This window comes from Streptopelia decaocto (assembly GCF_964273445.1).
Source record: "Streptopelia decaocto genome assembly, chromosome: 6".
Taxonomy (NCBI): domain Eukaryota; kingdom Metazoa; phylum Chordata; class Aves; order Columbiformes; family Columbidae; genus Streptopelia; species Streptopelia decaocto.
In genome coordinates, this window is record NC_138660.1 from 53,391,615 (window position 1) to 53,409,741 (window position 18,127).

The window sequence follows — 18,127 nt, forward strand, 5'->3', positions numbered from 1 at the left end:
GAGGCTTCAGTTCCAGCACATAAACCCTCAGGTAAACACTGCCTGCTTCTGCAATGGTACCTGGCAGCATAGCAGTGGGGACAGGTGATAGGGAAGCAAAGAGGTTGATGTGTAGGGGAGACAGAGCATTCTCATGGGACACCGTCAGCTTTTCAACAGTTTGAGTGCTCTAGCATTTCATACCCACGGAGGAGTGGAAACAGATGTAGGGCTGTCCTCTCTCGGGATAGCTGACTATGTGTACATGTCCCAGCACAAGCCTGTGTTTGGTCAGCTGCTGCAGGCCAGCCCAGACTCTCTTCTGGCACTGGCGGCTCTTTTCTCATTCTTTTTCTGTCTTTTGTTTTTGTATTTTGCAGTTGAATCAAAACCTCCATGATGTCCTGCTGGGTCTAGACAAGCAGTACTCCGGCAATGCCTTGCCCGTGAAAGCACAGCCCAGGTCAGTAACTGTTGGGTAGTGTCTGTGCCTCAGCAGGGGAGGAGGGATAGGGATGTCTCTACCAGGGGTATTGAAACCTCCACATTGTCTGTTAGGGAACGATTTGACTACCTGCACATAGCCAGCCAGTGCCCTCCTGAGACTCTCTAGAGCATGTCCATGATTGCACTTGGGCCTAGGAGATACAATGGAATAGTTCTTACCTTTCTAGCATAGCATCTGGAGGCACAAACTTTCACTGGGTGCTGATATTTAGGCAACTGACTCTCAGCTCTGCCTTTTTAGAATCAGATTCCATGTACCAATGTGTAATACCAAGCTGCCCTTCCTTCTGGGTCCAGTTGCCCAGCACCCATCCTGTTCTTTCCCTCAAAAGCTTCCACCACGTACCTGCAGCTTGTGAGCTTGAGCGCCAAGATCCCATTTTTCCCTCAGCCTCCTCTTTGGCCCTCCAAACTTGGAACCACCTGTTTGCCAGAGCTTTGTGTCCCTCCTGTGTACCCAGCTGGGATGTGTTTCCTGCATGTGTGTTGTGGAAGTAGCTGCAACCTCATTAATATGAGGCCTCCTGATCTCAGACCATTTCCAATCTGCACGTATGCAAGGAGTGAGTGTCCCCCAGGTCTTTAGTTTTCTTTCCTCAGCTGGGTCCAGTCCTGTTTGGTTAAGTGCAAGTCTGCACATTCTCTAGCACTGAGTGGGGAGGGAGAGGTCGGCCTCTGGATGAGGCTGTGTCTGGCTCCCGTCCAAATGTGTGAGTGATGAAACTGTGTCAGGCTCTGGCTTCCAGCTGCCACTACTCCCACGTGCCGGGCGAGCAGGAGCACAGCCCACATCCTCAGTTGGTGTATTGATGGAGGGAGGAGGTGAAGTCAGCATGAAGTAAGGGCAAGCTGCGGTCTGAGCGCATCAAATCGGAAAGGCTACATCAGCTGTTGAGACCTCTGTGCTCCCTTGTTGCTCCTCCCAGTTTAACCTCCTGTTGCAGTCATGCACAGATGACTTGTGTGTCTTGTTGCAGCGATGTACGTGGTGTTTGCCAACTTTAAGGAAAGAGGACATTTGAGCCAAATTTGGTCCCTGAATTTTGGATTGTTAACACCAAATTTCCAAGATGCTTATAGAAATGCTTCTTGTGAAAATACCTTCTTCCCAAGTTAGGATGTGGGGTCTGTTGATCATCAGAACCCAACAAGACTGAAGCCTTGTGAGGGGGTTGTGGTGCAAATCCTCTTGCCGCCGTGTGCTGTGTTGTCTCTGATAGAAGCAGCTTGAGCCCTCGGAAGCGGATGAGGTAACAGGACAGATGAAGGCTGTAGCCATTTCTTTGTCGAGCTCCTTCCTCCTCCTTCCTTTCTTCTTCAAGGAAGTGATTGCAGACTGTAGTGACAGCCAGGCCCAGACATGTTTGCTGTGCTGTGTCATGAAGTTTCTGGCCTGAAAGAGCTTGCAATGAATAAATTACCTGTCCTTATAATCCCCACTCTCATAAAGCGCTAGCTTCATCTGGGGTTATAATGAGTATCTCAGCTGCAGTTCTGTGCTCTTTGGCTAGGAGACCGCATGGCCTTAAAAACCAAAAAGGAGCATACACACAGAGGTCTCTGTGCAGGCAGCAGTCTGGGTGCTGCTGCTTCATCACTTGCTCCCTGTGTCCCAGCTGAGGTGCCAGACCTGCCACAGTACGACTCTCTGAACACAGCGGAGCAGGGTGTTGTGGGAGGATGGAGCACAGGTTTGCCAGGTTCATGAATATGTTTTGCAGTGGCGAGGAAATGCTGTGAGGCACTTCTGTCTGTCCTCCACATCTGGCCTATCATTGTGGCACAGGACGAGAGTGAGAGTGTGCAGGAGGAAACAGCCCTCACTGATCTGATTGCCCATTGTGGTCTGCAGTAGGAGCAGATGCTTCCCTAGCCCTTCTCTACTGGGAAGGGGATTGGAGGTGGATACAATTGCAGGAAATGAAAGAGGAGGTGTGAGAAGACAGGCAATTATCCGTGTACATCATTATGGCATTCATGCAAGGCCCTACAAAAATATTACTGTGGCTGACAAATCTGTGCTGGCTATGTAGCACAGTGGCACAGAGAAGCTGATGTATTTCTGGGAACCTCTGACGTATGTTTGGGATTTGTTTCTGAAAGAGTTTGAACATTTAGACCTAGGAAATCTGTAGCATTTTCCTAGCATAATCAGACAGACTGGAAACAGACATAGTAGGAAAGCTGCTGATTAGATTCCACATATAAGACTGCACATAGATCATGTAAATAAAGGAGAATGGGGAGCTTGTTTCCTGTGAATTGATATTTACAGGGGAGAGTGAGGAACTGTGATTACCTGAAAAGGACATTTACAGTTCTCTACTGGTATACACATTTTCCTTTCTTTTTTTTCTTATCCATGTGCACCCTGGCACTATATACCAAAAAGCAGGGAAAACATTAGTTTGCTCACATGTATGCAAATTTTGACAGGCACAAAAAGTCCTCTCCCATCCTTTCCAAACCAGGCCATAGCTTTCTAGGAACCAAGGGAAGCGTGTATGTGTTTCTGTACATCTGTGTGTTTGTATGTGTATGAGAGAGAGAGAAGAGCTTGTCATCTTGATTACGGTGAGTTTTGTGGCATCAAGTGAATGGGTATTTGGGAGCATAACTTTTATTCCCTGGTTTGTGCCATCCTGTAACGGAAATGATTTACATGCCATCTTCAACAGAAAGAAAAATAAACTGTTCGCCAGGCTGAGGAAAAAGATGAGCAGGTACCGGTACGGAGAGCAGCATTTCAATACGTGTTTGATTTAGTTCCTAAAACTGGAGGGGCTGTTGCTGGACTCTAACAGCCTGGCACGTGTTAATCCTGTGATGGGAGAGGGGTCCTTTGCATGATACGACGTGTTCATGGCCTGCTGGGTCCTGCTGTGATCTATCTGTGTCTGGATAATCCCATTAACTGCTTGTGTGCCTGATTTGAATCTTTGCTGCTTTTCCTATCTAAGAAGGCATCACTGAAAGCTCAGGCATTGTCTGTTGACTTGTTTTTGTGTGACTAAAGTGCGGTGCTGGGTTTTCCATGGGAAATATGAGCAATTTTGGTCATTAACAAGTTCTAGTTTTACCTAGTGGGGCTTGCCCTTTTCAACATGTCTAAAATGCTGCATTTTCATTCCCTGCCTGGCCAGGGAGGACCATGAGGCAGGTCTATCACACTCAAAAGTCCTGTCCTGTCTACCTGTTGCAGTGGGAGGATGATGAGGTGGGAGAAGGACACTTGCAGCTTTGCTCCTTACTTGCTCTGTTCTTGAGGGTCCTCCCTGTCTGGCTTCATCTAGTTAAAATGTTGTGCAGGGCTGAAGAAAATGGAAGCCTGTTATCTTGTATAAAGACTAATGTCAGCAGCTTGCCTTTCAAGACAGTGATGGCATCGAATAACTGGATTGCTACAATGCCTCAAGTTACCATAGCCAAGGTCGAAGACTTTTATAAGAACATGCTCTGGAGCAAAGTGGAAATTGCTGCATAATGGCATGGAAACTTCTTCTAATTTTTGTCTTTGTGTTGAACACATAGGGTCCTAAAAAAAAATTGCTTTTGGTTAAAAGGTCCTCTTAGAGCCTTAGCTCAGATGCCAACCTTTTTTTCTTTTTGAGAACCTGGCAGGAGGTGACTGGTCTGTTTTTACTGTGTTGGAAAGTAGGTTTCATCCCCTCACGCAGGATTGTTACAAGCACACAGGATCCCCATCTGCAGGTGTTACTTAGTTTTTCCAGAACAGATGAGGCAACCCCATGAGGAGAGGAGTCTGGGAGCTCAGCAGTACTAAAACAAGCTGGGGGATTTTGGCTTTTCCTTCAGCTGCAGTAACTGCATCAGACCCTGCTCCCAGCTCTCTATTTGCAGAAGAAAGGTGACACCCCCTTCCCTGCCTGATATTCCTGGATTTAATGTCGCTTCCCAACTGCTTATGGGAAGGAAAAAAAAGAGAGCAATGACCTTGTTGTTTTGACTTGCTTTTACTGTGGTACTCATGTTTGGTCAGTGGGCACAGTCCCCACGTTCTTGCTTTTCCCTGTGCTTCCCGGAGCAAGCAGTCGCTTTGGAGACAGGACTTTGCTCCTTGTGTGCTCTCTGGGGACCCGTAAAAGCCAGAGGATGCTGGTGACTGGCTCACTTGATGCTGGTTGCCCTGGCTAAATGCGTGCAAAACAGCAAGCGCAGGAATGAAGGTGCTGCTTTGGGGGGCTGGAAAAGGCTCAGCCAAAATTAGCCCTGGCATTTTCCTAGGGGGATCAGCCAACACATCAAACAAGCTGTAAATAGCAGTGACTTTATGAGGGCTTTAGTGTGGGGCCCTCTCAGCCCTTGTAGGATGAGAAGAAGTGGGGCTGCATCTCATATGGGAGCCTTTTACCAACATATCTCCAAATCAAGTCTCTGGCAGGCACCAGAAACAAGGCACTGAAAAGCTGTTTCATGGCCTTTAGAAAATAAGCCTGACCTCCTTTCTTACCAGGAGAAATGGCCTCTTCAGGTCCCTAGAAGAAGTCAACTGTTTTGTTGGGACAGCTGTTAGCCAGTACTCCCAATACCCCAATTGTAGTCTGGGCATTTGAGAAGTCCTGCCAGTCCAGCTGTGGGTCACTGTGTCCCCCATCTTCCCCATAGTACTTTCAGCTCTAGGGAAAGTAATGTATTTTCTCCCTGACACTGGCACCTGGAGGCATTTTCTTTACATCTTTGTAAGCAAAATCTTGCCTCGTTCCTCCCTGTGTTTTCCTAGCTTTAAGGCCTTGATTTTTCTCCCCCATATTTCAGTCCTTGTACATGCACTCCCAGCTTTCTTGAGACACCTCCCGGCACTGATCACAGGGAGTCTTGGATGATCCATCTCTACCATTCTCATCGTTCTGCAGCAGCCCTCATTGGGATAAGGTGGTGTTGTAGGACCTGCTCTAGATCCCAGAGGTGGTTACTGAGGTTCAGGCCTGGGTCTTCAGTGGGGCTGGGCTCAACAAGGTCGTAGGTGGAGCCTCAGATGATGCCAGAAGAGTCTTGCCATGGGAATGGTAGTAAGATGTGCTTCTCCTGAAATAATTTCTGGGTTTCCACGCTGTGAATGAGTTGTGTGTAGCCTGCTGTTCCCTGGTGACTCCCATTTAGAGCAGGACTTCCTTACTTTCACCCTCCGACCACTACTTCTTTTAATCTGTAGCACACCCATGGCAATGTTGCAGAATCCTTCCTACAACCCAAGGCACTGAAGTGATATTTGGGGACCTCTGAAGAAGGACAATGTAGGCATATCCAGTCAGACTGAAGAGCTGCAGGGTTGGCATACATGTTCTTTAGTTCCTCCTCTTGCCTTTTTCCTCTTCCTTTCTTCCTTTTTCCCCTTGGCGTGTGTGCCCCTGGGTGAGGGCTGTTGGCAGAGAACTTCACTGGGTTTGTTGCATCGTGTTGGTGTGCTGCTGGCATCAGTGTCATCAGAAACATCTGACCTGCATGTGGACCTGAGAGCAAGCGCTTTGTGGGGAAATGTGTGTGTGGGGTTTGGAAATGGCTGGGGGGGAATGGGTGAGAGTGAAATGAATGAAGAGGGAATGGGGTGGGGAGCTTGAAAGCTGGAATGCTGAGCAGGGGGGAGGTGCTTGCTTGGAAGGGGAGGTTTGTTGAAATGCCTTGCTGTACCTTCCTCCTCTTTCTGTCCCCCTACTTGTGAGTACTTAGGAATGAAGCCATCATGCATGTTATCAGTGACCACCACACCTCGGGTACCCCAGTGTGAGTGGATGTATGTGTCCAGAGCTCCAGGCTCTCTTGAGACAGAGCAAAGAAATAAACTACTTGATGTCCCAGCTGAATGAGGTCCACAGTGCGCTGGTCCTCGCTCTGCACCAGGATTTATTGTCCCAAGTTGTAGGAAAGGATCTATTCCTTTTAGCCTTCTCCCAAGGCCTCTAACTTCGCAAGAACTGTAACTTTATAAGTGGAGACAAACATCACTCCCTGTAGATGAGGTTGCACAGCCCTTTTGCAATATTTTGTTTTCAACTGTGTATAGTTTTGCCAATCTGTAACAACTTGTGCTAAAATATCCCCTACCAGTGTCTGTGCTTGTGCGTGACTTGAGATAATTGATCAGTTACTTTTTGGGGACCTGAGTTTCAGCCAAGATGATTCAGCTTTTCCGGAGATTTAGGCTGGGAGAATGGTTTTACCTTTATCCCACTTGAAATTCTCTGGTAACCAAATTTTTTCCTATTTCTTTCATGGTTCTGTACTTTGAAGCACAGACTTAACACTTGGCCAGGGCATGCCTTTGGGGAAAGGCGTGTGCCTCTTGCCATTCCTTTGAAAAATCTGTCCAAATCTGGCCAAGTTATGAACCAGTAAATGCCATTGGCATATGCTCCTTGCATCTTAATTGCCAGAAGAATCCCTCTTGACTGTGTGTCAGAAGCAGTCCTGGAATGAGGACCAACTTGAAAGGCAAGGGCAGAAGGAGTTTATCATTGAAAACAAGGCTGGGGAGTGTTTCCATAATAGAGAAATCTTTATTAGTAGCTGGAATCTCACTGTTTCTTTGTGGTCTGGAATGATGTCTGGAATGATCTGTGAAACCTCTGGCTACTTTGCCCTTCTCCCAGCTTAACTGGTTGTACCACACAGAGGAATATGATATTCTACGATTACAGCCTTAGTTCAGGTGTTGTGAATTTATTAGTCATAACACATGCAGGTATCAGTACATTACCACACAGAAAAATTCGTATTTGTAGAACTGAAAACTAAATGAGCTGGACAAAACTCCTCCCCACAAACCCCAGTATTAAAAGACTATGACTTAATGTTGGGCACTTAAATTATAATCTAGCAGAATTAAGGATGCCTGGTTGGTATTTTTGTTGTTGTTTTTGTTTTTCTGGATCTAAGGTGAAGTTTATCAATGCAGTAGGAGTTTAATAGCCTGCTACACCGTAATGCTCACTGCAAGTGACTCAGCAAAGATGCTTCTTAGAAGCTTGTAGAGGCTTCAGATGTCTTTATCACATGTCTGGGCAGTGAAGCAAAGAGATAATGGAGGCCACTGATCTGTGCTGCTTAGCATAACTCCTCCTAGGCCTAGCTCAGACTTCTTTTTCTTTCTCTCTTCCCCCTCTCTCTCTTTCTTTCTCCCCTTCCTTTAGTGACAGCACCCCAGCGAAAGCAAATAAAAGCCCCTCGCCTCCACCAGATGGATCTCCCATCACCAGCCCTGAGACCAAGACTGTCAACCATGAGCTGGAACCATCCACTTTGGAAGCACCTGGGGCAAGCATCCCAAAGTCACCATCTCAGGTAGCGTCCCCGTGACATTGACCATGTCTTTGCAGTATGACCGTTGATGGCACCATGTCCATGAATCAAAGAAATCCATGAGTTTCTTTTTTTGGACCTCTTCCTGCTACTGAGCACAGAGAATATGACATGACAGTTGTTTTTCTCCACTGGTTCCTGAGAATGCAAGTTGCTCATTGGTCGTCTCTATATCATATAGGGAAGAACTAAGCTGTCTCTGAATGCCTCTACAGGGGAAGGCCAGTAATATGTTTTACCGTCCAGTAGGATGGCCAAGGAGATCCAGGGATGATGGAGTTGTAGCTAAGCGGGGAACTCTGTTCTTTACATTTGAATTAACCTGTGGAATTCAATGGTCTGGTTTCTTCCCAAGAACTTCCGTCACTGAGGAAGGTTTAATGAAAAAGTTTAATATTGATAAGGAGAACGTCTGTACATTTACATAACGTTTTACTTTAATTGCAAGATAAAATATGATGCTTTAAATAAAGGCATTATATTCTTATGCTATGAAGAAACTAGATGAGTACCAGGAAGAAGACTGTCCATTATATGGAGTCTGATACCTTCCATGTGGCCTTTGTTACTCCTTTCTTTACATGAGACAGTCAGCAGCACGTTTAAAATAGCAGATGTAACTCCTGCTTCTCAGCAGATCAAATCATATGTTTTACTTTGGGATTTAAGGACAACAAAACATGTGCTTCCTCTTCTCATCCCTCCATTGCTGAGTGGCAGAAAAGCTTAATAGGGAAAACTAGTAATTAGGCCAAATTTATGGCTGGTACCAATCCTTGTATTTCAGTAAGTGGGACACCAGGGAGGAGTCTTCCAGGAAGAATTAAAGCTGAGAGGGCCAAACTGGTAAGAGAACACCTATCACTTCTAAAAAGAGATGGATGCAACCCAGAACTTCCTTGTCACATGTAGCAGTGTCATTTCAAATCCAGGCCTGTGGTGTAGGCTGTCTCCTGTTTTTGGATAGCCTTTCAGAATATTTTTCCCTCCATTGCATTTTTGATTTCCAGGATTGTCTAGGGACAGAAAGGGACAATTGCACATCAGCGAGAGGGTCTCTTCCAGCCCTGTGAGATATGTGGATACCTGCCAGCGTCTTTTCAAGACTTCTCCAGGGTCTCTGCACCACTCAGTGTTGCACAGCTTAGAGCAGCTTTGCCAGCACCTAGGCTAGGACCTTGGAGTAGGGTATGTGTATGGGGCAGAGAGGATAGTTCGTATCTCTCTAGAATTGCTATCCTGTTTTTTCAGAGATTGCCATAACTTGGTTTAAACTTGGAACAAGTAATTGTACAGATTTATTGAGCTGTTAGATTTCACTCACCCTGCCTATGGACTTGTCTTGCTGAGTTTGGCTTCTTCCCTTTCCTTTAAACAGCACACATCAGCCTTGTTTTCGCCAGGCTCCAAGTGCTTGCTCATTCACTTGCTGCCTTCCTGCCCACAGGAATGGGGCTGGAGGCACCCCTTGTTGATCCAGCAGAATATTCCAGCTGGAATATTCCCTGGCTGGAACCTCAGATTGGGCTGCAGGCGAGACTGAAACTGTGCTTGCAGCCAATGCTGCCGCCACCTGGCAGCTTGTTCCAATCTATATTTGATGCATTCTGGGCCTCACTACAGTGAAGAGCAAGAGCTCCGCTCTGTATTTGTACTAGGTGCTAAGAGATGGAGCTGGCTCCAGAGGGAGGGAAGACAAGGACGGGGGTTTCATACTTGGAGCCAAGCCTGACACCTGTAGGGATAAAGTCTAGAAACTGTGTGTCAGCTTGACAGCCTGCTGGAAAACAAAAGTGTCTGCTCTCTCAACAGTGCTCAACTTTAATAGTGAAAGCTTCACAGGTGTAATTACTTTGATATGTGGGTAGGTGATTTGTTCTAGGTTCCTCCTAGGGATGCTGGGGGCCTTGTCTTCTGGGGAAGGATGGAGCAAAAAGCAACAAGCAAGTCCAGTTCTCTGGCCTCTTCCTCTCTGAAATACTAATGGAAACTATAAGCAAAGGCTGTGGAGAGAAAGACAGTGAAACACGAGAGACCAAATAAATACTAACTAAATTTTGAACTGTTTGCCATGCTAAAAAATAAAGCTCTTTTACATATTTTAATTCTCAAAACCAGCTTATTTCTTTCTTTTGAAAGAAACGACTGCGATCAGCTCTCTGCACTAAGTAATTAGATGGTGACATAGGACTTCAGTTGTCTGTGAAATTTCAAAGGTCAGACTTCTGCTCTCAGTTACACCGCTGAAACACTGTAATGACACTTTTGAAATCAGTGCAACTAGGTTGAACTTAGACAGGTAAAGCTCTTTGGGATCCAAGTCAGCAGAAAAATTTTAGAGGGTTTGTTTTATTCTAAGCAGCAAAGTTGTTCACGCTTGATCAATTTCCAGGTATAACTCAACATGAATATGCAACCCTGTTGTCTTTGAAATTTGATTTTAGACTGCTGTTGGAGGTAATGCTGGACACTGTGGAAGTGATGGTCTCTGAGACACTAATGCACTAGAAGGAAGGAGACTGACTATTTTAGAGAAATAAATAGCTGAAGAGTTTAGATATTTTTGGCTTCAGAGTTTGTAATTGGAGCCTCCCATTTCTGCAGGTGATGGCTCTGTTCTGAGAATAGCTTTTCCCTGAAATTTGTGCAACTGGCAAGCAGGGAATTTTCAGGAAGGCATTGTTCTCAGGGAATATGGGCACACCACCTTCTGCAAACAGTAAAAAATAGAAGTGAACACTCTATTTTCATTTCCTCTAGCCAGCTACTCAGTGGAAAATGTGTGTTTGCATACTCACACTCTCTAAAGTAGGTTAACCCAGTAGAAAACTGGGCATATCTTTAGCAATCTGAATAAATGCCTTGTAGAGCTCAGCTGCACACTGGAGGAGTGTGAACACAGGACGAGGAGTCGGGAACTGCTGTGTCTCAGATCTGGACCTGACACTGATATACTGGGTGCTCGTTGTCAGGTCTCTGAGTCTTGCTGCCTTGGGATCCTAGGTGTGATGACAAGATCAAGTAACTGTAAAATATCACAGTAAATGGAAAGCACTGTCATTGCTCAGCATTACTGTGGTGCTGGGAATGTGTATGGCCGCTTTGTTCCAGCACAGCTGCAGCTCCTCAAAGTTTGATTTCATCTAGAAATGATCCCTGAGCCTTGGGTACAGGAAAACGTGAAAAGGATGTGCATGGGTTGATCTATCGGGGGGTCTACCACAGCTTCCCATGGGGTTGTGGATGCAGTGTCAGGCTGAATCTTTTAACATGATTGTGGATATTAAAATGGGTTAGAGTTACAGGGTCAGACTTTGTTATGTGTTCTCTGGCATATCCGTTTGGGAAACAAGACTTCATTAGTGTCAATGCTCATTGGTGAAACTGAGAGCAGAGGTGGGCCCACAGCAGTCGTGGCTTCTCAGGAGTTTGAATTGTTCTTGCCTGAAGCTGAGAAGTGGTAGGACACCATCAAGAGCTCCTTCAGACCTTTCTCATTGTACACTGATAACCAGTGAGTGCACCAGGGAACCAGTATGGAGCAGATCAGAGTTTGTCCTCATGGTCACCTGCCCATAATAGGACAAATTGAGTCTTATCTCACATTCCCTTAGGTGTGGTAAGTATGGCAAAGGGAGGCAGTGCTGCCTTGGTCTATTGAATTGTATTCTCAGTAATTGATATGCTTCCTTCCCGGTGGTTCTTTTGAAGGTTGCACATGCTTTAATTATGTATGCATGTCCTGTCAATGCATATTAATTGTGTTACGCTTCTCCTCTGCAGAGGGAACCTTGCCCACGGCTGAAGTGTAACTAATGATGCCAAACCTTCTCTGGAGGCGTGTGTGGTTTTTAATTTTTTTTTTTTTTTTTTTTTTGGTTTGTTTCAATTCAGCCCTTCACCTTCCCTTGCTCTCTCTTCAGATGGAGTTGACTGGACCCTGCTCTGTTCCTGTGATTGTGATTTCCCCTGCCTTCAGTTTTTGTGGCTAACCTGGTTCCTGTCTCTGGTTTTTTTGGGTGTCGCCGTCTGTGCTGTGGCCGTGTGCTCACTTGCATGCAGTTGAGGAAAGGGCCTCCGGTGCCTCCGCCTCCAAAAGTCACCCCCTCCAAGGAGATCAAGCAGGAAAACATCATCAGTCTGTTTGATGACAATTTTGTCCCTGAGATAAGTGTGACAACCCCTTCGCAGGTTAGCTGCTATGCCCTGCCTTATATTTGTCTGCCTCTGAACTTTTCCTTCTGACTTTTCTTCTCTCTAGAGGTGTCAAGCCATGAAATCTGGTCAGGTGAAGGAGAAAAGCAAGCTCAGCATTGGACCTCAGAAGGCAAAGGGTTAGATAGGAGGCTAACTTAGAAGGGTGGCTAGAAGGCAGCTTTGACTAACCCTTTGAGGGCTGTCAGTCGTGGCAGAAACAGAAGAAATGCAACTGGTGAAGATGCCACAAAGTAATGGCTGCATTTGCTCAGCAGCAATGCACATGGGTTACGGCTCCCCTCATAGCCCATGGTGTGCTCTCTCCAGGCCTGCTGGTTCTGGGTGTGGATGAAGCATGTATTTTCTGCTCTTGTACATCCCCAAGTGCTGACCTGTGCCCGTTCTGGGAGAAGGCAATTTTGTGCACTCTGTGTGTTCACACACAGGCTTTGTGGTTTAAAGCCCACACCTGCACAAGAAAGGCCAACAGGAATTGCATGAAGTTCTCTTTTGCAGAGGATAGGTGCCTCCAGTTTACATGGGCAGGACTGTGTCTGCTTCAAATTATGTATTTTTCTCTTCACTTTTCTTTTGATTTACATCATTGCAAGAGAGGATGCCCAGGTGGGGAATTTTGTGTTAGATCTAGGAGAATGGCAGTCCTTATGTACATAGAAGCCTGACCAGATTTCTGGTTGTACCATGAGATACCTGCATATACTTTTTTTTCGATATATATATATGTGTGTATATATATACACACACACACATATATATGTATATATACTTTTTTCCCCTAAATGCTTGTTAAAGCACAAGTAATGTCTCTATCAGTGCTCATCTGTGACTCATTCCGTATCTTTTCCTTGCATCATGCTGCTCCATTGCCTCTGGTTTGCCACCTTCCACTCAGCTGCTGAGGAGCAGAGGTGGAGTGGGGAGGGAAGGAAGGATGTCCATGTCAGATTTTGCATTGCAATAGATAAATCTTGCAGAGCAGAGAGATGATTTGACAGGAGTCTTGGAAGGCAGAGACCACAGGCAGCTGAGCAACTCTGTCATTTTCTCTGCTTGCTTCTCCTGTATCATAATGGGTGGCTCTGTCTGCCCCATGGTTTGTATCATGTATTTCCATGTGAATGCCAGGCTTTAGGCAGACATTGTGCTCTGCACCTGATCAGTTCTCTGACCCAGGATGGGATCTGCTGTGACTTTCAATCAGATGTGAGTTCTGAGGAAGGACTCTGGTTGCCAGAACAATCTTCACTGAAGCACCCAACAGCTCCTGGTGTTCAGTGTGTTGCCATTCCTGTAAGATGTCTTAGCTCCAGTGAGCTGGTTTGTGGGAGATCTGGGTAGAGGCAAGGGGTGCTAGCCCTCGCATGAAAGTCTTGAGTGGCAGGTAAGATTATTCCATGACTGGAACCTTTGGGTTTCACTACCAAATAATACTAAAGATTGGGGTTGGAGCCTCTCTGATGGGTGGCCTGGATGTGCTGGAGGAGCATAGTAGAATACCAGTTGTTTTTTGCATGCTGGTTGGGGTTTATTATTGCAAAGTGTGAGAGGTTGGTTCCTTGTTCTCTGTGAATCTCAAAAAAAGATGTTAATAAGTGAGAGAAAAATCTGGAACAGAATTGGAGTAACATGAAACGAGAGGAGGTCAAAATGATGGTGGTGTGGGTTTTATTCAGAGGACTACATCTGAAATGGTGTCTCTTGCTACTTTGCAGGAGTTTTTCAATTGTGGGACTATGATGTAACAGTGGATATTAACCTGCCAAGCTTTGTGTGTTGTTGGAAAGACTGCTGAAGCAGTAGGGCCAGTGAGCTGGGAGGTCAGTGGAAACAGGGGCAAATCTTCCTGCATGTCCTGGAGAGAGCAGCTTCCTCTGAAGCTGAGCAGAAATGAGTGTCTTGTAGTGGTTAGGTTAAATCTAAAACCCAAAAGTGATAGTTCAATTTTGCATACTAATCACTCATATCCTTTGTAGTGGCTGTTTTATTCACGTTAATCAGTGAATATGCCATCATTGTCTTTAGCTAGAGTGTTAGTCAGTCAAAGGGAGTCAAATTCTGCTGACTTTGAAGAGAGTAGCAAAGCTTCTCAAATGTATGCTTTGTTAGAAGGCTTGTGTGTGCATGTTTCTGGGATGTCCAGAATTGGAAAACATTTTTGGACTGGGGAATGATTCAAATCCATTAGCTAAGGTGAGCAGCCATATTCTGTGTTTCTGCCTCAGAACGCAGGAGGGAATGAAGACCTTTGTGAGTTAAATCTGAGGTCTCTCAGACATGCCTTCCAGCAGCTTGAGTGCTTTTCTGCCTGGATCCATGTTCCCGAGATAAGTTGTTTGGATGGCCATTCTTCTGTATGTGGCTGAGGGAGAATGTCCTGGGCCTTCCGTACAAAGGCAGGAACTATGAGGAATAGACATAGATAGAAGATAAGCCCTTCTGAGGCATCAGTGGCAGTAATCCTTTTGACCACAGCAGGTTGGGTTCTTACACCACATCAGCTCATTTGGCCAGGTGGGAAGATGAATAAGTCCCGTGGAACAGCCTCAGGTTTGGTTTACAGTGCCACCCATGCAAACTGCCTGTGATTAGAGGCACCACGCAGTCAGGAGTCACATCAGGTATTTGCATTGCCACCATGTCTTCTGTGCTTGCAGCCTTAGCTCCTGGCTGTCACATACCCTCCCTCTACCGTGCGTGTGTGTGTCTAATGCTCATACTGCTTTTCTTCCTCACTGCTGCCAAGTTTGATGCCCCTGGGCCCTTCCAGGAGGGAGCAAGCCTGTTGGATCTGGATTTTGATCCCATTAAACCAGATGCCACTGTAGGGAAGACCCCCACACCCGCCTCCCAGGTTGGTTCTTATCACCATTCCTTCTTCCTTCATAACTGACTTGTTGCCAAGTGTGGCACCACCTGCACCCATGTGAATGATGATGTGGACCTGAGCTGGGTGCCAGACCTGTGCCTTGCAGATGAGCACCTTGGTCTTCTCTGCTGGATGTGTAAGTCCAGTGGGAATCAGGTGACTATTAGCCTGGCCACAGTATGGCACGAGGTGTTTGTGGGATGCTTGTGTTTTGCTCTGATGATCTACTGATTCACAACTTGTTCAGCTTAATGTATGTCCCTCCTTAGGTGAGCATCCTCAGTATGCTATGTGGATTTAAACTATTACTCTGTGGATGGGAATTCGGCCTCAGTTCTGTGCTCCTGTTACACATCTCTCTCAAAGGGATTTTTAATAACAAACAGGACACTCTGATAATCTGCAGTCACTTAAGGTGAATAAATCTGTAGACATATATTCAGGTGATATGAAGCCCTTCTTTTTCTGGGTATAATGTAGCCTCTCTTCGTAGTTAAGGACTAGCTTCATCCCTGAGTGCAGTGTTGCACAGTGCAGGATCGAAAAGGAACATGTCTAAATCTGGTCTGGCCTGGACCTGGTTGTGTCCACTGTCAGAGGCAGGTGGACTACGTATCAATTTATGTCTAAATGGCTGGAGGCTTTGAAGTGCATCCTGTGTTTGGCTGTTGGCCTCACAGAGACTTCCCATTTCATCTGTACGAAATGGTTTTCTGTCTGTGGTTGCCATTAAAATTTGTAATAAACATCATTGGGATATTTATAGTATTTCTCCAGCTTCATCATGTCAAGTAGGGCTGTGATAAGACCTCTCTTATTAGAGAGATCAAACATTATATGTTTGAGTCTTCTAAAACAAAATACTGTATCTGCAAAATACTAGTTATTGTCATAATTTGATGCACACCAATATGGCGAGGTACCACTTTGTGGATCTTTAAGTGGGCAGATTGGCATTTTGTGTCTGCTTGCCTGACAGAATAAGCTGCATGCCAGGATAAGTTATTTATTTACTTACTGGCATTTTTTTTTCTCAATCACCAGTTATAACTTGGATAATTTGGTGTACTGGTGTAGGCTACAAGTTTGACTTAAAATGGAATGATTTGTTACCCTTCCAGCAAGCAACAAATGTTGCACTGAGTGGGTTTTTCAAAACTGCTCAGCAATAGCATATTTGGTGTTCTAATGTATTTATTATTAGCTTCAGAAGGAATTAGAAGAAAGAGTCTGAAATCAATACTTTCTAATGGTATCCACAGTGTAAAACCTAGCAAAAACCACCTAGTTTTCAAAGCAGTTGAATTTATTTCCTATAAGGGTAGGCACTATGGCAAAGAGGTTAAGATATTTCACTACTGATCCAAAGACACCAGCTGAAGTTTTGTTCTGAAATCATAATAACTCTCTTGGGTGTGGATACCTGGGGAGCGTATTTAACCCTGATGGACCACAAACTCCTGAGTTGTTTTCTGGCTTTGTGGTCTGCCACTGCTAACTGAAAGTGGCTTGGCTGTCTCCATACCAGAGGTACAAAAAACCATCACTCAAATGCCTTGGTACTTAAATTTGAATATGCAGTAGGGAGGGGTGTATGAATTCAGGTACTAAAAAAATAAGCAGAGAGAAGTGCTGTTGAATGTGTATGTCTGCTTCAGTCTGATCAGCATCTGTAATGTTTGTACTCACTGAAATTATCATGTATAAACGTCTCTTATTTTTGTTGCTCTTCGACATGCTTAGTCTTTACCTTGGGATTTATGGGAGGTAAGAACTTCATATGGCTTTCATCTCTCATCATGTACTGTGCATGTACCAGTTCCATCTCTATGTGCATACCTGTCTCTTTTCCCCATCTGCTTTTCATTTCTGCACTCCCCAAACCAAGGTTGTTCCATGTGCTGCTGAACCCACTTCTGCGCTTTCTGTGAAGCCCCAGGGGCAGACACATGTTTGCAAGTCACATCTGGCACTCCAAAACTTATATCTCCACCAGAGCACAACCCCATTGCCTTTCCCTGCTAACTCATTTTTCCTTCGGCATGATGCTGTGACATTCTCCTCAAACTTAATTCCACTCTGGCATCATCCTCACCCTCTACTCCCTGCTGTTTTCTAAACTCTGTATACATCCTGTTGGTCTTTTCTGTGATGCCAAATGTTGCAGCTGCCCCTCGTCCTTAGTGCCTGTACCACTGGGTATACATACATATTTGGAATTATCTGTGGTGTTTGCTGTTCATTGACCATTGTTGCCAGAAAGGCTGATGTGACATAGCTCAGCCCAAGGCTTACCCATCATCTGCCTCAACCTTAGGCTGCTGCAGATTAGCCCACTAGGGGATATTTCAAGCACAACTACTTTTGAGCCCCCCTGGACAACAGCCAGCAGTGTAGACAGAAGATGCTTGGTCTGAGTACTCCAGCCTGCTGCTTGAGCTGGCTGTATCCCATGGTGTAGATGTAAGGACATGTCCTTGGCTTATGCTGGGGAGTCCTGTCAACCTTTCCATTCTCAAGGGCCACATCACCACCTAGAATCAGTACTTGGGAGGACACAGCTTAACCCTTGATGAGAGCCTGGCCCAAGGACTCATTGTGGCCAGTGTTCTCCTTCACATGGGCTTGGATCATGTCGAGAAATTAATTTCCCCTGTGTGTTTTATCAGCCATCAGTGCTAAACATCTGTCATCCCCTTGTATGTGCATTGTCAGTCTGTCTTGGCAAGAAAGAAAAGAAGTTTGTGTTTTCACAAGAAAAGATCTTGTGCCTTTCAAGCGGATGAGCAGGGGTGAGGTATGACTGTATATGAGCTGTACATACAGTCTGGGGTGTAAAAAATACTTTGGGCCATTTCTCCCCTCCTGGAAACTGATTTCACCCAAAGGACAATTTAATCAACCACGGAGTGCTATTAGACAAGATGTTCTCACCATGCCATTTCTTGTCTTGGTATACCATACACGGCTAAAGAGCAGAACTCACAGTAGCTGGGGAATCCTCCCCTTGCTCTTCAAGTCTTTTGAAGTGTTTTTGCTCTAACATTATTCTTAGGTGTTGATCAGAGGAGACTTGTTGAGTGGTTACATAGTCCCATGTGCCATGGGTTTAACAACTGTATAGGAAATTTGATGCAGCAGAACTTTCTTAGTTCTGCAGACCAGGAAACTTGCATTTGGTGTGTATGATGCTGCTGTTGGAATAAGCAAAGCTTTCAAACCGGGCAACAGCAGTGAGGA

General features: G+C 45.5%; 1 protein-coding gene across 10 annotated transcripts in view; it reads left to right on the forward strand.

The window, feature by feature from the left end:
- The window catches only part of BIN1 (bridging integrator 1), a 99,056-nt gene that overhangs the window by 67,845 nt on the left and 13,084 nt on the right, over nucleotides 1-18,127 (forward strand). For 3 of the 10 annotated variants that reach the window (XM_082055363.1, XM_082055366.1, XM_082055369.1), the window contains exons 9-13: nucleotides 360-442; nucleotides 3,165-3,215; nucleotides 7,635-7,785; nucleotides 11,866-11,994; nucleotides 14,765-14,872. In XM_082055363.1, the coding sequence (XP_081911489.1) occupies nucleotides 360-442; nucleotides 3,165-3,215; nucleotides 7,635-7,785; nucleotides 11,866-11,994; nucleotides 14,765-14,872 (522 nt within the window). The remainder of the gene's footprint in view (nucleotides 1-359; nucleotides 443-3,164; nucleotides 3,216-7,634; nucleotides 7,786-11,865; nucleotides 11,995-14,764; nucleotides 14,873-18,127) is intronic. The other 7 variants (XM_082055365.1, XM_082055364.1, XM_082055367.1 and 4 more) reach the window with 5 other exon arrangements.